The sequence below is a fragment of the Eleutherodactylus coqui genome, chromosome 2 (assembly GCF_035609145.1).
Source record: "Eleutherodactylus coqui strain aEleCoq1 chromosome 2, aEleCoq1.hap1, whole genome shotgun sequence".
Taxonomy (NCBI): domain Eukaryota; kingdom Metazoa; phylum Chordata; class Amphibia; order Anura; family Eleutherodactylidae; genus Eleutherodactylus; species Eleutherodactylus coqui.
Window position 1 is genome coordinate 116,671,968 of NC_089838.1, and position 17,587 is coordinate 116,689,554.

Genomic DNA, 17,587 nt, shown 5'->3' on the forward strand with positions numbered 1-17,587 from the left:
CCCGAATTTTTTCGCCCGAGTACGGAAGTACTCGAAAATCGCGGTATTCGGGCGAAAAAGGCGCGTGGCCGAGCACGTTCACTCATCTCTAGTTCCTATAGAAGTGCTCACATGAGAGAATGACATACTGCAAAACAGCGCACACCTAACAAAGATAGAACATTGCCTATCTTTGGTGCGCGCCATGCAGGAGTTTCCATTGACTCCTATGGGAGCAGAAGTTAATGGAAACTGCTGCGCAGGGAATAGCTTTTATGCTGCCCAGAAGCACATTTTAAACGTCCCGCTGGGGATGAGGGGACTCCACGAGGGTTCTGTTAATCCCTGTGGGGACTAACAGGAAATTACAATGGGTGCTTCAGAGCAGCACCTTTTAAATGCCCTGCTGTAAGCTGCAGGGTATTTCTCCTGCTCCCCTGCTGGGCAATTCCCCAGCAGCGGGGGGCAGTAGGGGACTCCCTCCACCCCTCTGCTAAAGCAATTTCCCTATAGCGGGGAGACAGGGGGGCGGGGTTATAGGGCTTTCCCCGAGGGCTTCTCCGAGAGTGTGGGAGGAGGGGCAGGGCCAGAGAGATCTGCCCTAGCCCCGCCCCTGTATGGTTTTGCTATGGGAAATATCTGTAAGAATTGCTATAGCCCCACCCCCTCTCTCTAGCCACACCCACTTTCTCTTTGCTTTGACCTCGGGGTCCCCATAGCAGGGAGAGAGAGAACAGGACTATGGTTTTTCCCATAGCAGGAAGAGAGAGCAGATCTTTGAGCGGAGCAATGGGCGATTAACTCATAGCCCCGCTCCGTCTCTCCCTGCTATGGGGTATCCCCCATAGCTCCGCTCTCTCCATGCTATGAGGAAATCTCAAAGGCCTGCATGGCTTCTTCACTCTCTCCTCCTGGAGCAGTTGCTCCAGTAAATGGGTGAATTTCATGCGCATGAAGCTCAGGTCTTCTGCGCATCAAAAAATTGCCCATTCATCGACAAAATCATGTGGCCAACAGTCATAGCGGGTGGCTTTGGTCTAGCTATCTGCATTCAGTCGTATTGGTTTCTCTCACCTTCTGATATCAGAAGCTGTCAGGAGAAGCAGGTGTCTCACTGACCATTAGGCCTAGTGCACACGGCCATGACGGGCTCCGCAAGCGGAATTCCGCAGAAGAGTCCATCACGGCGACCCAGTCAGAGACCCTATACTTACCTCCGGATCTGCCGCCCGACGTCCCGCATGACGCTCCGGAGCACATGTGCAGTAAAGCGCATGACGCGCCGGCAGTGTCATGTAACATGCCTACAGCGTCACATGACGCGCCGGCTGCATCATATGACATGGCTGGCGGTGGGCGGGGAAGCATTTTCACGCTATTTTCCGCTGTGCTACAACGGAAGATAGCATGACGGACGGCTTCCATTGACGGCAAAATAGAACATGCCGCGGGTGAACATTGTGTGATTTCACGGTGTGGAATTCCACGGTGGAATTCTGCACCGTGAGCATTGCTCTATTAGGTTCAATAGCTGTGGGACAACGCAGCGGAAATCCGCCCGTGGGAATTAGCCCTTAGAGTCTGCACTAGAATTTGTTGCAGCTTTTAAAACTAACATTACTCTGTACCCAGAGATTATCCTCCTTAGGGCTCAGTCACATGAGCGCATCGGCGCCCGTGTTACTGCAGGAGGAAGGCGGCAGTACCTCAAGACGGACGTCTCTCTGCAGTGTCGGGAGAAAGAACATGTGACTGGCTTCATTGCCGGTCATGTGTTCTTTCTTCAGCGCTGCGGGGAGTCGGCGGTCTTGAAGTACGGCGGTCTTTTTCCTCCAGGAAGGGCTCAGTCACACGGGTGCATCGGCGCTGGTGTACGGGTGCCGATGCGCCCATGTGACTAAGCCCTAAACCTACATGCATCGGGCTCCTTAATTAAGAAAGATACAATATTTCCATCCCTCATAAATGCAGCTAAAATCTTGATCTCCAGAGATTGGAAAGATAGTACAATCCCCTGGGTGTAGGTATAATGAGCTAAATACTATCTTCTGCTTTGAAAAAATCAGAAGTTGGCCAGAAGGGGACATTGGGAAATTCCAGAAACTTTGGAGTGTTTGGTTTACTTTGTTCCATGGAAACCGAGATTCATCAGCAGGAATTAGCAATACCCCCTAGCCATTGGATTATTTCACCCCACCACTTTATATGATCCTGTCAATTTATTAATATATGTTTTTCTTTTCTTTCCTTATTTTTTGATCATTTTGCATACTTCAATGGAACTGTCACTGTTTTACGATTGCTGATTGACGGTTATACTCCGTGTTTACCTCGCTACCACGTCCCCATTTTATTTTTGTATCCCCCTCCCCTCTCTACCTAAATGAATATATAAAAAGTATATTTAAAAAAAAAGAGTTTGTTGCAGCTAACAGAACTCCACATCTTCAGATAGTATCAACTGGCAACATTTTTCTATTACCAAGACGTTGGGTTACATTGTGACACAGCGCCATCTGCTGGCTGAAGTAAAAACAATGTTTTTCAAATGGTAAATCTCTTGAGTGTATTTCTACCAGTATTCTGAATACACAATATTCAAGCTGAATATACTTTTCATGAAGCTTCTACATTCAAGTGCATTGAAAAAGTGGATAGGGCCTAAGTATTGCACTTCAAACAACACATCTATTCTTTTTTTCTGACACTTTTTTGGCTACAAATGTGAAGAAAAACAATAGTACATTTGGCCTGCACCATTACGTAGCCATTGCCATTACCTTTAATGGGACATACGCCATTGAACAAATCTCTCCGATTGTTTTTGGTTACTGCCACATCTACGCATAGACTATGGCTGCTTCACCAAAAAATGTGTGCAGCTTGCCTGCGTTTCACTGTTACATTGGAGTCAACAGACAGTTTTCACTGTGAGGTGCGTGCAATTTAAAATTAGCAACACCCATTACACCCTTTATAAAAACTTGTAGAGATGTTACTTGAGAGTCGCCCGTGACCTAAGCCGAAATCTAAGTTGGCAATGCCATGTGCTCATGCAACTTGCGATGTGCGGCCAAAAATCCAGCAGTTTTGGATTTTTTGTTAGCCTCCTTGCAGACATATTATGTTGTGTCTCTCACATCCACAATCATTACTTGTGATGCCACAATGTGACAGGCAGAAGTAGACTCGCCATTGGCTTTAGGCCTCCTTCACACGGGCCACAAGGTCGCGCGATTTTGTAGCATTGCTACAATGCTACAAATCGCATGTATGTGAAGCCCATGGTTTCCTATGGGTTCCTTCACACATGAGATGTTTTGTAGCATGATACAAAATGACACACAAACCTCGGAGGTCCGGCGATATGCCCGCGACACAGGAGGTTTTGTAGCCCATGTTTCCCTATGAAGCCTTCCTCTCTGTTGCATCGCATCGCACGAAAACGCGGTTTGCATGCGATGCGATGCAACTTTGACAGTAGCAGATGCCACTGTCAAAGCTATAATCTAAGCCCTAACTGCAAGGGGAAAAAAAACACACATACATCACCTTAGCTGAGCTGTCAGCCCGGCAGCAGCTTCTCCCCAGGTCCCGATCTTCTTCTTATTTTTTGGCCGGGAATTCAAAAATCCCTGCCTCCTGGAAGCGCTGGCTGTGATTGGCTGACACTTAGCCAATCACAGCAAGTGCTCGATGAATGGCAGTGATTGAACCAATCACAGCCATTCTTCGAGCACTGGCTGTGATTGGCTAAGTGTTAGCCAATCACAGCCAGCGCTTCCGGACAGAAGATGAAGATCAGTGCCGGGACCTGGGGAGAAGCTGCGGCGGCGCCCCGGACAGCGCGGAATAGGTGATGTATATATTTTTTTCTCTCCTTTAGTTACAGCTTATTTTCGGGGTAGGGCTAATATTTCAAGCCCCCCCGAAAATCCTCGCACGTGATGCTACAAAGTCGAGCTATTTTGTAGCATCACATGTGACTTTGTAGCGCTTTAAAAATCACGTTATTGCTGCAAGAAAATCGCAGCGATATCGCACGGTGCAGCGATGCGATATCGCTGCAATTTTCTCGCAGCGATGTGGTGTCGCCCGTGTGAAGGAGGCCTTAAGGATAGAAATATTGGTAGGCTAGTTGAGAAATGGCACAATGAGGATGGCGGAGACTCGCGGATAGTACTGACAGGCCCCTCTGACGTTTTGGACACAGCTCAGCGATGAATGACATCTCTCCAGTGCCATATGAACCAGGCAATAAGAGCCCAATTAAAATTGGTACTGGCAAAAAAGGCATTCCACCGTGAGCCCTGCACAGCAGCTGGTAACAATCATCACCTACCAGAGCGACCGCTGAATCATGAGCGGCTTTTGCCTGTGATTTGGTCTAAACTTTACTGCACCCATTGATACTACCCACTGCGCCACCACATGACAGTTACATCCCCTCAACTCCACACAACTCCATACTGGAACAGCGCCATTTTTTGTCCTTAGAGTGTATTTAAATGTTGCAGTCAAATCGTATTTCTTTTGCCGCAAAAACATGTGAAAAAGTTATGGTGTCCCAAAAAGTGTGGCATTTTGACAGTAATCACTACGAAAAAAAACGTGATTTGAGCACAACATATGGATGCATCCTAATCTCCTAACCAAAGTTTGTGTCAATATGGCATCCCTGCTTAAAGGGAATGTGTAATCAAAAAATGACCTTTTATATAAATCACATTTTTGAGTTAAACATAATTTAGTATTTTTTAATATTAACATAATATAAATGGAGCAACTGAATGATACGTTTATATGAGCAAATAGCCGTTTAACCAATTCTTGATCAATTAGTGCAGCATGCTGTCAGTAGCTTCGATGAGAATTTGAAGTGTATCAGTCAGTCACCTTACTCTACCCTATCTGAGCAGCATAGGACGGAGGGGGAGATGTCGCATTATGGGATATACAATTTGCTATTTGATTCAGCTCTCCCAATGTACAAAACATAGGGCTTAAACAGATGAGCGTGTTTGCAGAGATTTCTGTGCGTGTGAAATTCACGCCCGTAAACCATGGCAAAGCAACGCCATTGATTTCAATGGATCCCTACTCATGAGCGTGTTTTTTTTCGCGTGCAAATTCTGTGTGCGAGAAAAAATAGGCCTTAAACTAACTTTTTGCATGTTATGCAGAAAGCTGCCATCAAAGTCTATGGCAGCTTAAAAAAAGGGAGGGCAAGGGAGTTACCCTGCGTGAAACACAGGGAAAAAAGGACAGTTGGCTCAAATTTGGCACTAAATTGCCATTCTATTCCAGGGGAAGGGAGTAACATGCACGTGTGAACTGGCATTTTGACCCACGTGCGTATCAGCCTGTTCAGGGCCATCTCCAAACCTTGATCATACACAAATACGCTCCATTGTGGCGAGCGTATTTACACATACATTCGCCTGTGGAAGCCCTTATGCATGAAAGGTGGGCAATCAATGTGGAGGGGAAAGCAGACTTCCTCTATGAGTTCTGAAAGCATTTGAACAGATATTTACATGAAAGCACTGGATCAAATATCATAAACGGTGTATCTGTAACTTCATCATCTCTTCTTCTTTCTTATGCTGACCTCAAATAGAGTCCCCACATCTGCATTAGGGCTTTCCATCAAACTGTTTTATTTTTGGAGCAGATAAACTGAATTAAAACAGAATTCAATCAGAGAAAAAGGAAAACATTTCATTGCATTTTTCTGCGCCAAAAACAAGAGAAATGGAATGCCCTATTGCAGATGTGAATGAGCCCTCACAAAGGAGTCATGATAGATCTATTTTAAAAATATTTTTTCTTTTCACTTCCTCCTCCTCCCTAAAGTGCAGCCGGTTATGACAGATCTTAGCGCTGAAGACCTGGCCGCTTATCCCAAAGAGAAAACTAAGGCATCCAGCAAGAAATCCCTTTGAAGGCTTGACTGCCTTCTCTCCTGCACCTTCTCTAGTTCATTCTCCACATCTGACTCAATAACAGCAGTCTCCAAGCTCCTCTCACCCTACTACCTGAATTAGCGACCCTATTCCATCACAACTTGTCTGTTCTCTCTCCCCAGTTGTCATCAATCACCTCACTACTATATTCTCTGTTTCTTCTAGTATCTTTCTTTTTTCCATTAAAATGCCGTCATATTCCCATTACTAATAAAAACCCCACCTCTTTACCCGCTCTGTGCTGCCAACTAGCGACCCGTCTCTAATCACCCGTTCATCTCCAAAGTCCTAGAGCATCTGGTGTACTCTTGTCTAACCCGCTACCCCTCTGATAACTCTCTTTCTGATCCCTAACAATCTGTTTTCCATACTCCTTGGCCTTCAGGATACTGAACTCTCTCAGTTTCCTCCTACCTCTCTGACCACTCGTTCAATGTATCATTAGCTGGCTCTACTTTTTCTCCTCTTCCTCTGGTTGCTGGGGTTTCTCAGGGTTTGGTCATAGGTCCTCTCCTCTTTCCTATCTACACAGTCCCTATTGGCCATACAGCACATTTGGCTTTCAGTATCGGCTCTACACTGACGAGACCCAATTATACACTGCTTCCTAAGGCATCACCACTACACTACTGCAAAACACCAGTGATTGTCTGTCCTGTCTCTAACACCATGTCCTGTCTCAGAAACTAAATCTTTCAAAAACAGAACTTTTTGTGTTTCTGCCATCTACTAACCAACCTAAACCTGATATTTCCATTTCAGTATGCAGTACAATCATAACTCCTAGGTAGCACGCCGTCTCTTTGGGGTCATAATGACTCCAATCTTTTCATTCACTCTCCATATTCAATCACTTGCACACTCATGTCATCTGACCTCAAATACGTCTTCAGAAGCCATTCTTTTCTTACTATGGAAACAGCAAAAACTATGATTCTTGCCCTGATTCATTCTCCTCTTGAGTAGTGTAAGTCATTGCTCATCGGTCTTCCCCTCACTAAACTCTCTCCTCTCCGACCATACTGAATACATCAGCCAGACTTATTTTTCTGTCCAACTGCTACACTAATGCCTCCACTCTGCACCAGTCACTACACTGGTTGCCCGCTGAATGTAGAGTTCAATACTCATCACTTATCCATAAAGCTCTCCACTGTTCTGCTCCGTCTTATATCTCCTCTCTCGACTCTGTCTACCATCTTATCTGTGCTCTCCATTCTGCTAAAGATCTTAGACTACGTTCCAAACCTCCCAATCCCATCTCCAAGACTCTTCCTGAGACATTGTAGATTTTTGGAATGCACTACCCTGGACAATCAGATTCTTCCCCAACACTTAAAAATTTAAAGTGTGCCTTAAAAACACATCTCTTTAAGGAGGCCTGTTACATTACCTAATCTGACTGTTCCACATTTATCCTGTTTCTACAAACTCCATCCTAACCTGATCCCAGTGCCCCCCACACCCATACACCCTGAAGCACTTCTTATTTGTACATACAAAGATACCGGCTGGTGCCCGGCTCATACAGCCTTATGTATATTACCCTAATTATTCAAAAAATAGCTGAACCATTGTACAGAACAAGTACTTTTTACCTGTTGTGTCACCTCTATTTCCTCATAGATTGCAAGCTCTTGCGAGTCCTCCAATTGTTCTTGTAATTTAATATTGTATGTAATGTCTGAATTTGTCTGTTCCTGTACCCTCTGATTTGTAAAGTGCTGTAAAATATGTTGGGTGCTAGATACAGATTATTATTATTCTTGATATATTTTAATTGTAGTCTATTCCATTTACTATCTTGTATGCAGCAACACTACTATTGTGAAGGGCTATACACCCTATCCAGAGCCCTGGATAAGAAGTATTTTGGACCTCTATAATAACACCTTGTAGGATATTTTTATGACCAGTGTATTTAAAAACTTAATTCAATCTGTGCTCTTTAAGTTTAATTTATAGAACCTTTACCTTTTAGGAAATTGGATACATCCTGCAGTTGAGGTATGGAATTTTCTGTATAGCCGCAATATTTTTCCAAGTGGTAAAATGTATCCAAGTATTGTTGGCAGGCATAGTTTGGGTAGAGACCGCTGAGGGATTTGTATACTTGTCTCCTAAAATGATAACAATAGTAATACATAACATGTAAGAACTGGAATACTATACAGGGTGAAGTCAAAAAGACGGATCCAGCACTATATCTCAATACTGGTACTCTACATTGAAATAACAGTAGAGTACTTGAATAGGAAGACATGTGCTACAGGATGGTATTGCACACGGGTCCCTGCAGGCCCTGGAACATGGATTTCAAACTGGTATGAGTTAGAGAGACGAGGAAACCAGACTTCTTCTTACATATTACTCTTCAACTTTGCAGTTGGGTTTTTCTCTCTGAGGGCCATAGCACTAAATTGAAATCCATGTCCTGGGGCCCCCAGGCATCCATGCACTATTGTTCTTTCCCTATAGAAATATTGTGATATAGCACTGGATCAGTCTTTTTGACTACATCCTTTATAAAGTGCACACACAGTCAGTTTTATAGATAAACTGGACTCTGATGCTCTGTACAGTGAATCATGCATGATATACAGTATAATATACTAGTACAGCTTGTATTTACCCTATTTCCTCAAAAATTAGACCTACCCTGAGAGGTAGGAACCCACCTTTCCCAGCTTGGTCACCTGAACGTTGGTAGATGGGCCAATGTAATTTGATCGAATTATATACCAAGAACCTTGCATTATTTAATGTGGTTAGAGTATTGATTATAGGTATGTACACCTCTGGTAGTAAATTTATTTTGTGTGCTGTTGCCATTTTTGGTTTCTGCTTCTACTTAATATTTTTTTTAGGATTTTTGAAAACCTTTTCATACATTTTTTAGTCCCCATAGGGGACTTCAGCTTGCGATCACTTGCAATACATAGTACATTTTACTGTTGCGTATTAAGCCCTGCTCTCCATGCATGGCAGACTCTAATATATGCTTTGTTAAACAATTGTGCAGTTACTTACCATGTAGCAATTTCTTCAGCAGTGTATTCAACTCTTGGGATAACATTCCCACTGCAATAAAGCAAATCACATTCAGATTTTTTATACTCACCACACATCCACGCTGTCCCATGATATGAACCTGACTGGGCCGTGATTATGGATAATTAGGATGACATATGAAGGACATACGGGAAATCTGAAATTAGCTTCAGCCAAAGGATACTCAAAATCTGCTCTGGATGTATAATGGTATGCCAGATCTTATATAACACATAGTCAGCTGCTATGGGGCCTCAATTTCCAATGCATGTTGAGAACAGCCTGGACTCCCAATGCAGTGGCTCTACCACAGAGGCACACATGGCTTTAAAGAAGAGGCCCACTGAAAGCATGTCGGGTGAAACAAGAAGCTGACCCTCCTCTTGCTGTAGCATGAAGCACCCCCAGGATAGTTCCATTAGATTCTTCTGATAGTGGTTTCTATCTTTGTAGGATTGGTAACACAATATTCAATAAAAAGAAATGTTTGAAGTTGGTTTCGAGGGAAATTAACCAAAAATAACTTTCTAATTACAATGTAAGAGAACGAAAAAATGCTTTGTTATTGCATTGTACCAGAACCGCAGATTTCACTTATGGAAAGAAACCGTAATGGCAGAGCAAGTGACTTGTATGGGGCTCGCGGTGAGAAGATAGCTGGCAATGAGCCATACCTCTTGCTTGGCTGTCATGATGGCTACCTGAGTGCTCACTGCATCCAGACTTATACCGTTCTCATTTAATACACTTCTGGATGTATAAATCAGTTTGCAGTGAACTTTCCCTAGTGGTGAGAATAGTCAAAGCTAAAATACTGGGAGCATGGTGCAACCTTATGGAATAATGAAAGAGGCAGAGATCCAAAGGATTATTAATCTGACTTCTCCATCTATTAGTAGTAACAGCAAGAACAGATGTGCTTCAGGCCAACTATGATTGAAAGTGCAGATAGTTCATATAATATAAATGGGATGTAAAATGAAACATAAAAAGGAGGTAGAGGAGATGGTGGACAGATATTAGAATAAGGCCTCATGCACACGGGCACGCACAGATTCCGTATAGGAAATCCCACACGGAATCCTCCCGTGCCCGCTGCCTGCGACCCTGCGCATCTGTCAGAAGAATCTTCTTTATGTATGCGAATGTGCAGTCGGCGCTCCGGCACACATACGCAGTACAGAGGACGCTGCGCTGTCGCCTAGGCAATGACGGGGATCTGTAACACTTCTGCAATGCTCATTGTAGAAGTGCCGCGGGAGGGACAGCTTCCATTGACTTCAATGGAAGCCGACCCTGCGTATCCGCTCTGAAAATAGAGCATACTGCGATTTTATTTCAGCACGGAGCGGTAGCAAATAAAATCCACCGGTGTGCGTGGAGAGAGGTATCTCCACACACATCAATGGGCACTTAAAACAGCGGACCGCCCGTGCCTGCTGACAAGCGTGGAATCCGCTGCTCAATTTGCTTTGTGTGCATGAGGCCTAAGGATAGATGCAGAAGGGAGCAAAAAGATAAAAGCAAAATATATGAAAACAATGTTAGTTGCCAGATTAACACAGGAAGTGGCAGATTTTATCAGGAATTATATAATAAAAACAATGTATGTCTAAAAGTCCAACACTACGGTAATACACAGCATACTAATAGAGCAGGTTATAGTCCAAGCTTAGTTTAGAGTTTTAGAAGTACAAACACAATAAAAATAAATTCAAGTAAACACAAAGGCCAGAAGGTGCAAAAAATATCCATTTTTTGAGTATTATAATAAGTTCAGTGTAAAAAACTCATGATGGAAGTTATCTACATTATATATATATCCAGAGTGGCCAAAAACATCTGTACACACCTCAATGGTGGTTATTTCTGGCCTTTAAAAAAAAAAAAAAAATCTGAATTGAATTATGGTGTCAATATGTAGCATTATGTTGTCTCCAGAGATGCCAATGGTTGCACGATTGGCTGTCAGGAGAGTCAAACATAATGGTGGAGGCACACTTGGCTTTCAAGAAATGCAAGACCATTTTGAAGTGGGGCTAGAAATTTGAGAATGTGTGTGAAGTACAACCACAATAGTGAAGTGAGTTTGGAACAGAACCACTAACATGCCTGACAATCACAAAGATTTGTGATGAGTTTGAAACCAATGGGACCTTATGGGATGTGCACAAGCAATGTAGACACAGTAGTTTGCTGAAATTAGAAGTGTCTTGACGTTAAAGGTGACCACTTTGAGCACCTAATATGATTGCATAGATCAAACATGGCTTACAGCTATCCTGTGATGTCTATATACATCTAGTAATAAAGCTTTGAGGCCTCATTCCCACGGCGGTTCGGATTCCGACTGCGAAATCTTGCAGCGGAATCAGACCTAGTGCCGGCCAGAGACCCTATACTTATCTATCTGGATCCACAGCGAGTGTCTCAGACGGCGCGTCGGTGCACATGCGCAGTGCAGGGCATGGCGCTGCTATTGCTCTAGCGGTGGCGCACATCCGCGATGACTTGCTGCCGGATAGACGGCTTCCATTGACTGCAATATAAGCTGACCGTGCGATTTTCTGCACAGAATAGAACATGTTGCAATTCTTCCCTATGAGCGGAAAATCGCAGTTGATTTGGGCAGGGGAGAATCGTTTAACATGGCATGTCTATGGATGGACATTGCTGTGGAATTCATGGCGGGTGTCTGATCGCAAATTCTGCAGCGATAATCCATCCATGGGCAATGGGCATAATATTATGCAGATATTTTTCAAGTTGAAGTGTGCATGCATTTTTTGGGCCACCCTGTACATAGCGGTACATGTACGGTAATGTGCTATTCCCACGGACATATAAAATTGCCTGGTTAACTCTTCACCTCCTTAAAGGCATCCTGCTCCTATATGCTGCAAGAATGAACTATAGAGCATTTTGAGACCTGTGGGGTAGCACTGCTAAACCCTACTACTTTATGTTATGTATATGGCTACATCTAACATCTAGTGGGCAATTTTAGTTATATTTATATACTTATACTTATTTATTTATTCATTCAGTTTTGTTTTTATTTATATTAACTTTTATGAGATCCATTATGATGAGTGATTTCGCACTGTGAAGCTTCTTAACATATTTGTCAATATCAGCACTAGAGATGAGCAAGCGTACTCGGTAAGGACACATACTCGAGCGAGTATCGTCCTTACCGAGTACCTGCCTGCTCGCCCGCAAAGATTCGGCTGCCGGCGAGGGTGAGCGCTGTGTTGCGGGAGTGAGCAGGAGGGAGCGGGGGGAGAGAGATCTCGCTCCCCGCCCCCCCCCCCGCCAGCACCCGAATCTTTGCAGGCGAGCAGGCAGGTACTCGGTAAGGACGATACTCGCTCGAGTATCTGTCCTTACCGAGCACGCTCGATAATCTCTAATCAGCACACATAAAAGAAAAAAGGAAATCTTATGCACCTTTTGACCTTTGTGTTTATTTGAATTTGATTTTCTTGTATTTTTACTAATGAACCTATTGAACAGTGATTTTAATTCATTTTTTATCATCTATATTGAACCTGAACTATATCCTGCATCACATGTGTTACGGACTTTAGGATATGCATTGTTATTTACTATGCATAGTGCTATGTAATTCCTGATATGATCCGCCACGCTGTCAAAAAGTATGGAAGTCTATGAATATTGCAAATTCTGTGTGTTTTTTTTTAAGATGACGTACTCTTTATACTTGAAAGTCAGTTCTGCAAAATATGCTCTTCTTTTCTTGTATTCTTGGTCACCAAATCCCTATTAACAGAAGCGATCAGAGGTAAGACATATTCACAAGTGCAGCACTAAATCATCTTCAGGACCGTGGTATCACTGCATAGTGCTAAAGACGTAGCAAAGTTTAACATGAGTGTGATAAGATGGAAAAATAAGAAGTAGGAGGAAAAAGAAGAATTTTCTGGGTTTGGCTGAGCTGAATCAACGAAGAGGGCAATAATAGTGAAATATGAACCATAATCATACTATTTAAGTTATGAAGTATTTAAGACATTAAACATCGTCAGTGTTGAGATTATGGTAATGAATGCTCAACCTTTGCTACAAAAAAGAAACCTCTCAGCTGCCCGCTTTAGAGAGCTGTACATACATATATGGGAATGGGCTGTGTTTCCAACCATATGGTATAAGTTACTTAGCACATACCCAACCAGGGAAATAGCCTCTCAAAACTTCACTAGATGACATTTTCTTGGTTTTAGATCTGACAGCATTGGATGTAAAACATCCTAATTTCTATGTAAATGATCTGTCTGGGAAAATTATATAATACTTGATTCACAGAGTAATTATATGTGAGCCAAGGGTCTTAGCATTGTGGCTCCCCTACAAATCTGGTAATGATGAATGAAATGTTTTATTGGTTTTACTATTAGTGTATATAAAACTACAATTGTCAAATGTTCTGTGGCTGAGCTGAAAATCATTTTGGCAAGTGATGATTTCCAAACAGAACTCAAACCCTTTGTTTGCATAAACACTGGATAGTGAACGTATTGTGTTTATAAATGAAAGGCTCAACCTAACATGTCCGAGCCTTCATACCCGCAATGTCAGCCATTTGGTAATAGTCAGGAGGCCTCCATGCATTAGAGCAAACTTGGCCAATGTTTATCTCCTATGTAAAGCCAGTTTTAGTGTTTTTGATATATTACAAAGGACATACATAGAAATAAAAGACCCCATGACAACACTCACTATTGTTCCCCTCCCCCCACTCACTATCGTCTCTCTCCCCCCTCACTCTCGTCCTCCCACCCCTTATTGTGTATGTTTATTCTCTACTGCATATCTTGATGTAGACATTGGATTGGAGAGAAGGCAGGCTGGTTCTTTCCTTCTTTTTGGGCATAGTCTATAATGGACTGACGCATAGACTGGGTATATTGAGGCAAATCTTTCCTAAAAGTATATGCATAAATAATGGGAGGTATGATACTGAAGGCAATGATAATGAAAACAACCGGAGTGGACAGCAAAAATAATGCTAATTTAAGCACTGTAACTGTTAAAAGGAAATTCTGAGCATTTACTATTAATGACCTATCCTCAGGCTAGATCGTCAATAGTTGATCGGCTATAATCCCTGCCAAACAGCTGATCCTCCCGCCTGCTGTGAGTGCAGCAGGGGCAGATGTGCAATTGATGGCTTCACTCGCATTCAAATCAATGGAGCAATGCCTTCTGTTTTCCTGAAAATAAGCCCTACCTGATTTTTGGTGGTGAGCCTGAAATATAAGCCCTATCCCAAAAATAAGCTTTAGCTACACTACGTGACAAAAAAAAGCAATTCTCGCCTTGCAGATGCTGTCTGAGTCCCTCCCGCTGGGCTGCGGTGCTTCTACAGGCTTCTGTGTAGTCCTCAATGCCGATGGAGCATCTCTTGCTGGTGAATACCCCACCTCTGGCAAGCGATTGCTCTGATTGGTTCAGGAGTACTATCTCAGCCAATCAGAGCTGGCGCTCAATGAGCCAATCACAGCCATTCATTGAATGACATAATTGAATGGCTGTGATTGGTTCATCGAGCACCAGCTTTGATTGGCTGAGGCGGCACTCCTGAACCAATTAGAGCAATCGCTTGCTGGAGGTGGGGTATTCAAGCCCCATCACCAGCAAAAGATGCTCCATTGCCATAGAGGACTGCACAGAAGCCTGCCAGAGTGCCTCAGACCAGCAGAAGGGACGTGGACAGCGCATGCTAGGTGAATATAGGACACCCCCCGAAAATAAGACCCTGTATTTCTTTTGGGGCAAAAATTAATAGAAGACAGCCCTGACCACCAATGCAAATGTCGGGCCCTGCTGTGCTGACAGCGGACTGGCGGATCAGTTGATCAAGAGAGAATCCAAGTGGCAGATCTCCTGAGGATAGGTCACAAATAATAAATGCCTGGTATACCACTATATAGGCTATAGTGAAAATATACTGGTATATACGTATATATGATTGCATACAAATCACTAGGCATTTTGAATTATATTTTCATTTCTTAATACTTACTGGGTGATCTTTGTCAAAATTTGGTTCAAATTTCATAGTTAGGTGCTGGCACTTGTCAAGGTCTTGGACTTTTCTTGGAAAAGAAGGTACTGTTTGAATTGGATAATAAACAATACATGTGAGACATGCCGAAAAACCAAAATATGCATGTTATTTTCATTTAGGCCTTGTTCACAAGAGCGTGGTTTACACACTGCTACTGCATCAGCGTGTAATCCATGCTGCTGACATGCAGGAATTCTGTGATGAACAAGCTGCTCTGTGCTCTGTGGAGCAGCCCGTTTACATGTCCAATATCCAATCGGTTGCTATGGAAGCGCTCACACAGAGCTTTTTACCAGCGCAGAACTGCGCTGGTGAAAAAAATAGGACAGCGAGTGCCGACTCGCCTGTCAGCTCTGTGCTGCAGCACTGTCCATGGTGCTGACCACAGGCTACTATGAGAGCCACGGCAGCACTCTGCCCGCAGCACGGACATGTGAATGGGCTGCTCCACAGAGTACGGAGCAGCTTGTACATCACAGAATTGCTGCATGTCAGCAGCATGGATTACACGCTGCTGCAGTAGCATGTAAACAACGCTCGTGTGAACGAGGCCTTAAGTGTAGTGAACAAAGTGCTGAAAGCACTAAAAGGTGGACGGGCTCATGAAGTGGAGTAAATTTCATCCAATACTCACTATAGTAACAATTCCTGGTACTAACTTGATTTTTACAATTTAAATTTAAGCAACAGATACTGTATATCGAGACATATTTTGGGTCATCCACAAACTTTTTAGCTACTGATACATGATGTAGTTATACATGCAAAATGAATAAATATCAGATCTGACCAGATGTAGTTGTAAATAGACTGGTTGACATTCATCACTTTATCCCTTGATCTAATCAGCTTGATCAATAAAGTATTTGCAGTTACTAGTTTGGATGGTTATAAGACATCTATAACATCTTCAATATTGGATACTGACTGAATAGTGTGAAACTGCAGTATTGCTACCTTTTTGTTACTTTACTGCTCTACATAGAAACAAAGAGAGTCACGACATTACTCACATGTTAGCTCCTTGGCTACTTTCACATCACCTGCTATTTTCTTCAATGAGGATAGTAAAGAACAGATGGAAGAGTTATGAATGAAGCATTTCACAAAGCACTCCAGTTCTTTTTTCTTGCCCCGCCCAGTGGGCCTGGTTTCTATATGATAAATTATAGTCCCATGTTTCTGTAGAATAAGTACAGTATATTCACATTAAATGAATTAAAATGATTCATTATTTCTGAAAAATCGTACCAAAATAACCACATGAAATGTCACTGCAATCTAGCCTTGTGTGAAAAAGTCAAATTTAACTTCAAAGTTCCCTTTAAGACTGCTAATGTTCATTTACATTACCAACATAATATATACTGTTACTGACCCTACAAAGGGAAGCTAGAGAATAAGTTTCTCTGATGTAAATATATGTGTAGTCTCTTCTGTGTTGAGAAACTTGTCTACACAGTAAATCATAAAATTAAAAGCTAAGAACACCTTTGGAGGGCAACTCTTTTCACATTAATGCATATATTTTGGGTTGATAATCATAATTGCAATAGTGTTTGATTAAAAATGTTTCAGCAGCTTTTCTGCAGCTTCTGCAAGTCACTGTATATAGACTCTGCAGTCTTTAGTCTCAATAGGAGATCCGTCAGTGAGGCTGGACTGATGGATTTGTTTTCAGCCCTTATCACTCCTCTCCTGCACTTTTTAATTGCTAATTTATGACCACAACAAAGGTAAATTTATTGCATTTTCAAGTCATAAATTAGCTGATAAGAATGTACAGGAGGGAAATGATAACTGCTGACAATCCAGCGTCAGTAAAGCACACTGACGGATCTCCTATTAAGACTTGGTCTCTAAAGTTCTATTTACACAGGACGATTGTCGGGCAAACGTTGCCCTACACTTTTCCCCGCATGTACTCGCTCCTGTGCTGTTGCACATGAGCGAGTATAACTTGGGCTCGCAGCAGGGCGGCTGGAGGAGATTTCACTCCTCGCTCTCCCCCGCCCCTCTCCATTCACTTTAACACAACGGCCGCTCAGTACTGAACGGCTGCTGTTTGCACTGAATGATCATCGTTCAGGATTTTAAGCTGCATAAAATCCTGAACGATGATAGTTTAGTGTAAAAAGCAGCCGTTCAGTACTGAACGGCTGCTATGCTAGGTGAATGGAGAGGGGCAGGGGAGAGCAAGGCGAGAAATCTCCACCAGCCGCCCCGCTGCGAGCCCAAGTGATACCGCTAATGTGCAACAGCACAAGAGCAAGTACGTGTGAGGATAAGTGTCGGGCATCGTTTGCCTGACAGTCATCCTGTGTTAATGGGGCTTTAGACTGCAGGGTCTATATACAGTGATATGTAAAACTTGCAGAAGGCAAATGGTGCAATTACATCCTATTGCAAAAATGACTGTCAGGCAAAATACATGCATTTATGTGAAGAAATCTCCCCAGAGGTGTACATAGCTTGAAATTCATGTGCAGGAAAAAGCGCT

General features: G+C 42.9%; 1 protein-coding gene across 1 annotated transcript in view; it reads right to left on the reverse strand.

Annotated features, from left to right (window-relative positions):
* The window catches only part of LOC136610639 (tyrosine 3-monooxygenase-like), a 36,419-nt gene that overhangs the window by 13,323 nt on the left and 5,509 nt on the right, over positions 1 to 17,587 (reverse strand). Inside the window, exons 2-6 of the mRNA XM_066589853.1 lie at positions 16,101 to 16,269; positions 15,043 to 15,131; positions 12,712 to 12,779; positions 8,976 to 9,026; positions 7,920 to 8,065 (exon numbers count right to left, since the gene is read on the reverse strand). Coding sequence (XP_066445950.1) covers positions 7,920 to 8,065; positions 8,976 to 9,026; positions 12,712 to 12,779; positions 15,043 to 15,131; positions 16,101 to 16,269 — 523 coding nt within the window. The remainder of the gene's footprint in view (positions 1 to 7,919; positions 8,066 to 8,975; positions 9,027 to 12,711; positions 12,780 to 15,042; positions 15,132 to 16,100; positions 16,270 to 17,587) is intronic.